The 8,875-nt window shown below is 50.2% G+C and overlaps 1 protein-coding gene across 1 annotated transcript in view; it reads right to left on the bottom strand.

Moving 5' to 3' along the window:
- Nucleotides 1–891: 891 nt before the first annotated feature.
- Nucleotides 892–8,875, bottom strand: part of LOC133347968 (uncharacterized) — a 43,480-nt gene continuing 35,496 nt past the window's right edge. The window contains exons 11-16 of the mRNA XM_061560731.1: nt 8,164–8,241; nt 6,021–6,153; nt 4,764–5,188; nt 3,868–4,089; nt 2,588–2,665; nt 892–1,724 (exon numbers count right to left, since the gene is read on the bottom strand). Of these exons, the coding sequence (XP_061416715.1) occupies nt 1,540–1,724; nt 2,588–2,665; nt 3,868–4,089; nt 4,764–5,188; nt 6,021–6,153; nt 8,164–8,241 (1,121 nt within the window). The 3' untranslated portion in view covers nt 892–1,539. The remainder of the gene's footprint in view (nt 1,725–2,587; nt 2,666–3,867; nt 4,090–4,763; nt 5,189–6,020; nt 6,154–8,163; nt 8,242–8,875) is intronic.

Here is an 8,875-nt window from a genome sequence, read left to right as displayed (position 1 = left end):
GCACTGGGCTGAAGGACGCTGAGAGCCTGAAGTCACATTTGACTTCCGAAACTATCAGAAGTATTTTCATAATTTGATGAATCCGATAAACGCATTGCATAATTTATTTGTGTTATAATCATTGATATTTATATTATGCATACAGCGCATATTTATATGCATACATTCCATTATATATTCATTTTCAGGCATAATTTAAAAACAAAGAAAATAATAACTCTAGTTTACAATCAATTATTAATTCATGTCTAGTACTTCTATTTAATAAGTGCTGCTTTTTGTCAGTTTAGTCAAAACCATGCATTGAATGTCACCTCTCGTCCCCCCCCCCGCCCCCCGCTTGAATCCAGAGCCCACTGCTGCAGTGTTGGCCATCATGAGCCACATTCTCCAACCCAGGGGCGACTTCACAGACACCAATTCCCACACTTCAGCCCAAGACACCTCACACGTGGCACAGCGCCAGGCTGCTACCTTGCCCTGCACCACCAACTCCTGCTCACCGTACTCTGTCTACGTTTGGCCAGCCCTACCTCTACCTTCGTGCGATCCTCGCCGTTGCCCTGACCCTGGCCCTTTGCATTAGCCTAACCCTGCACCAATCCATAATTTTAACTCTCATACCTCCTCAATCCCCGAACTCTGCCTCATCGCTGTCCCTTGTCTCTGATCCTAGCCTGACCGCTGATCTTAGCCCTCTAGCCGTGGCATTGACCTTGCCAAAGGGTATTGCGTGACTGTTTGACAAGCGGGGGGGCTACATGAAGTCTCAACGGGGGGAAAGGGGGCATGAGAGGCAGGGGAATGGAATCCAGGGGATGGGGATTGATGGCGACGCCTCACAAGGTACGTACTGTATGGGTATTGCGTGACTGTTTGACAAGCGGGGGGGCTACATGAAGTCTCAACGGGGGGAAAGGGGGGCATGAGAGGCAGGGGAATGGAATCCAGGGGATGGGGATTGATGGCGACGCCTCACAAGGTACGTACTGTATGGAAACGTCAGCGTCTTGCGTCTAGAGGCGCCGTAGCTCACGGGGTAGGACAAGAGGCCGCTTGGTTAAATCCTCGCTTGAGAAACGCCCTTTTGTGACGTTAATAATTTATAACGCATTGCGATATGCTGTATGCGTTATTTGGTTGGTAAAAAGTTACATTTAAGAACAAACACTTTTTTACGATTAAATCAGGTCCATTTGCTTCTAATACCATGTCCACAGGGGATTTTAGAGTTGAAACGATGAAATCCACCGTTCGTCCCCTGACTCTGACCCCATTGCGATGTTGCCTGTGGCCTTGTCCCTTCCCCCAGCCGTGCCTCCTCTCCATTCCTATTGTTGACTCCTTCTCCTGTCCCTAGCCCTGCCCTTGAGGCCGGCCCCTGCCCTGAGCTGTGTTCCTCCCTCCCCATGAGCAGCCAGCTCCCTGTGCGAGCCTCTCAACCTCATCCCTCTCCTCTCGCCTCAGCACTTCCCTTGCCCTCACCCACGTTCTTCTTCCGTGAGCGTGCCCTCAAGTCACGTTGCACCTCCCCCCCTCCTAGCCCTGCCCCTTAGCCATGCCCTGCGTGTATGGGGGCAGCACGTTGTCGCGGTAGCTCATGGCGTAGGGCAGGTTTCCCGCGGGGCTGTAGAATGCGACGGCCACGAACATGCCTCGCCCGTCGCACGCAAGCCCCACGCCCAGATCGAGGGAGCTGCGCCACACCAGCTGGGAGAAGTTGCCTGGGGTCACGGGTCAAGGGGTCACAGAGCAAAGGGGTCACAAGGATACTCGCTCTAAGGTCACAGACCATAGTTTGCTTGTGTTAAGGGTGAAGGTCATGAATTTGAGTCACAGGTCACAGAAGGGGTCGCGAATGGCAGAACATGGATCGTAGTTGCGACATCACGCATGAGGATCACGAGTCAGAAGTTAAGCAACAGCTGATTACTTGAATGCAAATCTTTAGTTTAGGAGTTGAGTAAGGAAATACACCTTTCCAGCCAAAGCATGAAATTAACATTTGGGGGCATTATAAAAAAAAATAAAGAAAACAACCATAGTTAGTTTTGTTGTCTACCTTCAAAAAGAGAGATTAAACATTTTTTTTGTTGACAATTTCCATCCCAAGAAGTAAACCATTGGCCATATTGTAAAATAGCCTTTCGTTACCAACACGACGCATATGACCTCATCCAGCCAATTACTGAGCTGTTCTGACTACAAACGATTGTGTACAAATTTTGCTGTGATTTCAGATCCCAAAGAAACTTTATTTCTCCAGTTTTAAATCCACTCAGCCTCTTTTTTGGGAGAAAAAAAAGCCCAAGAATGAGTTCAGTGGCCCAACAGCGCGCAAATTTGTTGCGAAACAGAAGCAACAAAGTTGCAGTTTTTAACATGGGAAGTTCCACAAGATTTGAAGACGGCAACACATGTGCGTGCAACTTAAGCTTTAAGATCAAATGCTGATGGTCAAGGTGATAGTGATGGGTAAAGTGATAGATGAGGCTTAGTCACCAAAGGGTAGTCCTAAAGAATGTTGGGTTAGAGGGGGTGTGGAGAGAGAGTGTGTGGCAGGTGTCATGTGTGGGGTCTGCGCTACCGGTTCCCTGCTGAAACCCCGGGTTGTTGTAGTCGTAGGCCAGCCGGTCCGCGTACCAGCAGTTGGTGACCTTACGTCCTGCAGTGACAATAAAACAATACATTAAATACTAGCATACGAGGTTTCGATTGCAACACAAGCAATCATCATCAGGCATAAATGAAATAGAAAGACAAATCTAATATACTTAGAAATGTAATGTAATACAACAGAGAGTCGGATAACATGTTGACTTATACTAGATTTGTGTTTCTATTTCATTTATACCTGATGATGATTGCTTATGTTGCAATCGAAACGTCGTATGCTAGTATTTAATTTATTATTTTATCTTTATACGTGACTTTACCGAAGAACCAACGCGTAATTCCTGCAGTCACGAAAGCTCCAAATTATGTTTGACAATAAAAACAGTTGGCTGTCATACAGCACTCTTCATGCGCAGGCATCCCAAGGGGCGCTTTGCAATAAAAACTCAAAGAGCCATTGGCCGATCGATCCTGCTCAAGGTGTGATTCACCAGAGTCTGCATATTGAGCACAGCGATGGTCAAATCCATGAGGCATCACGTTCGTACCGAGTCAATCTGAGCACCTCCGCGCCATGGCTAAGTGGATCCAGAGCTGCTGGGGACTGCAGATTGTGGTTTAGGCGTCATCAGCACACCTCTAAACTGACGGTACACTCATAATATCAATTATTACATCGTGAGGATGGAAACGCTTCTATTAAACCCATAATATCAAATGTCACATTATCACGATACCCACGTACCTCATGTGTGCGCCAAAATAAATATGCCTCCTTCACATATCTGTCTCTCCACGTGATATATGAAAGTATATCTTTTTTTCGTACATTCCATTGGCCATGTGGCCTTTTGGGAGTGCATAATTTCAACAGAGTCGGTTCAACATGAGGAAATCTCTGGGCCAGATTCTCTTAACATTGCGGTTTAAACTAAACTATTTCGACTTTAGCAGGCAAGGCTCACCGAGCTTTCGAACTCGTTTTAAGAAGTGACCTGGTCACAAATGATAGCCCAACGAAGTGGCTTATCACGTGTGGAAATGTATGGCAGGCAAATACTCTAAACACATGTTTCTAAATGTGGAGGTGAAAAACCGGAGGACCCGGAGAAAAATCCACGCGACCATTGGCGTCAGGGTCGGTATCGAACCACGCGAACGCAACGGTACGTGCGAAGGGCATGGGGCCATCTGCCCCACCGCAGTCCCCCCACCCCGCCGCCTCTTACACCGCACCCTCCCCATCTCCACCTTTGGGCAGTTCGCCCGTGCCGATGTGCCTGGCCCACACGTTCTGGCCGTGCGGCACGGTGGGGTGGGACCGCAGCGCCCGCGAGCGTGCCAGCACGCGGGCCCAGGCGCGCGCGTCCCGGCCCAGGGCCACGCTCCGCCGCAGAGGCCGGGCGCCGTGGATCTCGCGCAGGCGGTTGTGCTCCGCCAGGACGTCCATACAAAACTCCTCCTGGTCCTCCTCTGAGATGCGATGGCAGCGGCGAGGGGGAGGACGGGAGGAGGGCGGGAGGAATGGAGATGAGATGGAAGAGGTGGAAATTGTTGAGCAGGTGGTAATGATAATGGAGGAATGGAGATGAGATGGAAGAGGTGGAAATTGTTGAGGAGGTGGTAATGATAATGGAGGAATGGAGATGAGATGGAGGAGGTGGAAATTGTTGAGGAGGTGGTAATGATAATGGAGGAATGGAGATGAAATGGAGGTAATCATGAATAAGAATTCAGCCATTTGTAATTCCACTGCTTGATGAAGGCCTCCCCCATGCCTTTTTTGGCCCAGGAATCAGTTCAAACAACACTCGCCACTGATGTAAGATGTGACCTGGAATAAAACTTAGCTCATGGAGTTCATAGCACAACTTGCCTATCTCTCTCTGCCACTATGTTCAGCACCAACACCAACCGCCTTTGTCACCCCAGTGGCGATGTTTACAGACCACAGCAGTTTCTCATTTGAGGCCGTCGATCTAGGGAAGGCCCATGACCGGTTCTGATATACGTCACCGGTGTTGGCCGTGAGCGGGAACCGAATTCGGGTGGCCCGGGTTCGTGGTGCAGTGCTCTCAGCACTCCCCCACCGCTCCCCGCAAGGTCTACAGGTGTCTGTTGACGCACAGACACGCACGTATAGTCACCTGAGATGTGGAGCTGCGCATGCGGCTGGGGAGTGCAGGGTGTGCTCCTCACCATGGGCAGCACGTTCCTCCGGTAGAGTTCCGAGAGCGCATCTCCCACCAGCGTGGCCTTGATCAGCGCCTCCGTGCCCACCACATTGCTCAGCACCACCTCTGCCCTGGGCGTCCTTGCCGTGACCTTTGACCCAGACGCTACGGTGGGTGCACCGGGCGCGGAGCAGTCTGCCCTCTCCCGGCCCTCGCCAGCGCTTTTCGGCGCCTCGTCTCGCCGTGGCGGCACGAATTTCACGCCTCCCGCGGCTGCTCCCAATTTTGTCGCGAGAGCGCTCCCCGGCGCCTTCACCCTCACTTCTCTGTGTGTCACTTCCGCTGCCCTTGCTGCCCTCCGACAAGTCACCTCTGCCACTGTCACGCTGCCATCATCCCTGGAGTCCCGTTTTCCACGTCGGAGCGTGGTCGTTTTGTCTTTTCAGACTCCACTCCGCTGTCGCTGGGCTCCACGCCACCGCCGCCAGCTACGTTCAAGACTTCCTCTACCGCTTGTCGGATATCTTTCCCAGCCACCATCTCTGCTTCATCTCCACCTCCGGTGTGCTCTTTTGGGCGAGGACTCGTCTAGAATTTTCTCCATCAACAGAGTGTCTTCTCTTCCCACTCCTTCACATGAGCCTGCACCTCCATGCCCCCCTTTTCTACCACCCACGGGAGCTCTTCAATTGCTTCCGCCTCAGATCTTTCCATTATTTCACAAGTTGTTCTGTCTGAATCCATCACCAGAGTTTCTGTGCCCGAGCTCTCCTCTGTGTCCAAGTCTGTGTCGGCAGACTGCATCGACAGCAGCTCCATTGTCCAGGGGGCATCTCCAAGTGACAAGAAGGAAACTGATTTCGGCATGGCCTTCCTTTGGTGCCATCCTCACTCGAGGCATCGGTCTTGCCACGTGTACCCACGGCACGTGTGCCTGCCGATTCGCCCATCACGGTTGCCGTGCTTTCTGCCACGGAACGTTCTGGATCTCCATCGCCCTCGCTTTCCGGAACCCCTTCGACGAGGGACGACTTCTCCGACTTCCCAACGCCCCGAGGCGTCGTCCACGGTAAGCATCACCCCCGCGTCCACCGCCCAGTACACAATCGTCATCGTCCGCCGATTCTGCACCCTCGGGGCCGCAGTCTTCGTCCACCGCTTCTGTCCCCGGGACACAACTTCCGTTCGGCGCTGCCACCGGAGAGACGGCGATCATGTCGGCATCGTTGCCGGGAGTCGCGCACCGTTGCCCGAGCGCGGGGGGGGTCGTACAGGGCCACGACCACCACGCAGCCCTGGGGGCTGACGGCACGGCCGACCCCGAGTCTCTGCGAGGCCCTCCACACCAGTTGGCAGAAGCGAGCTGCGGCGCAGGGCGTCTCGTTACGTAGCCCGAACGGACACACGATGCCGAGCTTTGTGCTCCCGGCCGACGCGGCAGAAACTCCTCTTACCAGCAGCGATGTGCAGGGGAGATCATTCAGAATTCACTAATGGCAGCAGTTGCCCTGCGCTCTGAAGGTCGACTTAGCATAGACACAAAATGTTTGTTTCATTATAAAAAGTAGATGTAATGTTTTTTATAAACCTTATCCAGGTAACCAACTCTAAGATTCAACACTTTTTTTAAAGATGTTTGGCCAGGTCTCTTTGTGAGTGAGTATGGATGGGCACAATAATTTCCTGCAGGAGATATTCTAAACAATGGGTTCACATTCAATATCTACAAAGGACAAATTGAAAATCCCTTGCTATAATGCTGTCTCCTGGCCATTTCAGAATTTAATATTTAAAGTTATTTTTGTCCTTGGAATATTTACTTTTTCAAACAGGCGAATACAAAAAGATGTTGCAGTCGATGATTAATATAACTTTAAGTTTTCCTCTCATTCCCACCCCAATAAGAAGCACGTGGTGTTTGCTCCCTCCAGTAATTCCGTATTTGCACTGATACTGTCGCGATGATTATGACGACGATGATATTGTAAGTTAAGTGTGTTGCAAGTTGAAAAAATCATGATTCCACGTGTGATGATGAAACTACTTAGATGAGCTATGCGTGGCCAGGTCGCCTCTAAAACATATCGAATGGCTCGTGGGCTTTACCTGGCTAATTAGTTGAAGTCGTTTGTTTCGCCAAAGTCCAGTTGGCAGAAAATATTGAATCCTAAAAAATTCTGGTTGAACTTTTCAACGAAAAGACAGCAGTGGCCAATCAGCAAGCGGGCGATCCACTGCGATGGATGTCAACGCGCTTTGCGATGATCCCCCCCCTCCTCAAAATCTCTGGCAAATAATTACTGAATTAACCCTGTATGTCCGAGCAAGATTTGTTAAACGCTGAAAGCTACGTTATTTACGTGGCTAGATTCCGTTTCTTGTACCAACCACTGTTTTAAGAAAAAAAATATCCTGCCTTGCCACAAGTGACTGCATATGAAAAAAAGCGTTAAATTGAGATGTTGTTTTTTTTAAACATGGTATCGTATTTGCTATAGATTAATAGAATGACACTACGAGCATCACCTATTGGCAGAAGCTTTTTTTTTAATCTATGAATTCTTAGTCAGGGCTTTGTATTTGCCATAAGCCATGAAGATAATTGTTGTCTGCTGGCTTTAAGTGTTCTTATTTGTCCTCGAGATCCACAAAAATTTATTTGGCGATCGTCCCGCTGTCGCCTCGACAGACCTGGTTTTCACCTGAGGACGGATACTTGCGTTGTGGCCGAAACGTCGTGAGAATTGTTTTATTATGTTTTATTTTTATTATTTTATTACTTCCCTTCTACGTGACTTTACCGAAAGAACCAAGAAAATCATCCACCCGTGGATCACAATCACGATCCACGTGTTGGCCACTGATGCGTGAAGACATCTCAGAATGTCATTGGAGTTTTACCGCATTTAGCATCACCAACCTTGCTCATGAGGAGGTGAAATAAAACAGACATCATCGTGATTGTCCTCATTGTCCCCACTCAACGTGTAACTATTCCGCCTGCCCAGTAATTGCCATGTTTTACTCGCAATTTAACTGGAGAATTGATTCTCCATCATCTCCTTTTAACCATCTCTTTTGTATTGCGTGTTCTTTTCCGTATCGTTTGTACAATTTCCTAAGCTCCATTAGTCTGAGTTTTAGTCTGACTCAGCATATTCTAAACAATCGATTCTTACACAATTCAACGCATGTTCCGGGAGACCGAGTCAATTTGAATGCATGGAGAGATGCGTCATTACGTGCTTGTGGTCAATATAATCGTCTGATGAATATGCGACCTCCATCGCCCAGCCTGTTCTCTCCATCACAGCGTCGAGGAGGTCAAGGCGATGAAGAAGTCCTCATGAGTGGACACAATGCAAGCTCTTACCGGACTCGGGCTGAGGGCTCAGGATGTCGAAGTTGTGTCGTCCAATTTCGCTATACCACGCGTCGGTGACCTCGGACGCTGTCGATTCACAGGGACAGGGGGCACGCGAAGAGTGAGTGAGGTGGGATCAATCGTCAAGGGACGGGGTCCATCCCTCTGGTGCCTGCACGCCCTTACATAGGCGCCAGATACGCTGTTGAGTGGCTTTGTGTGTGGATGACCTTGCGGTGTGTGTGAGCCTTGTGGCTGCTGCTGCTGCTGCTGGTGGTTGTGGGACTTGACAGTGGTGTGGCCCCCCCCCTTGGTGTGCGTGCCTGTGTAAAGGGTGTGCCTGACCCGTGTGCGTAAGAGCGTTGTGATGAACACGCGGTGTGCGAGTGGTCCACTGAGCGTGGTGTGCGTGAACACGGCGGGGATAACCCTCTGGTGTGAGTGTGTGCGAGCGATGTGGCTGACCTGTGGTGCCCGAGTCCGAGAGTGACGTGCTTGGCTCGTAATGTGAGTGTACGAGTGATGTTGATGAGCCGTCGTATCTGTGTGCCAGAGTGGTGTTGCTGGCCTGAAGTCTGAGTGTGTGGTGGAGTGGTGGAGTGGTTGAGTGTGGCGCAGTGGTTTGCGCACTGTGCTTCGACCAACATCAGTGAGGATTATCAGAACACGTCCTAGGCCTCCCCTAGGTCGACTCAGCCTCAAATGATTCCATAGCGCAGTG

The sequence above is a fragment of the Lethenteron reissneri genome, chromosome 26, assembly GCF_015708825.2.
Source record: "Lethenteron reissneri isolate LAM-NWPU_2019-01 chromosome 26, ASM1570882v1, whole genome shotgun sequence".
In the NCBI taxonomy this organism is placed as follows: Eukaryota; Metazoa; Chordata; class Hyperoartia; order Petromyzontiformes; family Petromyzontidae; genus Lethenteron; species Lethenteron reissneri.
This window is presented reverse-complemented; position numbering and strand designations above follow the sequence as displayed.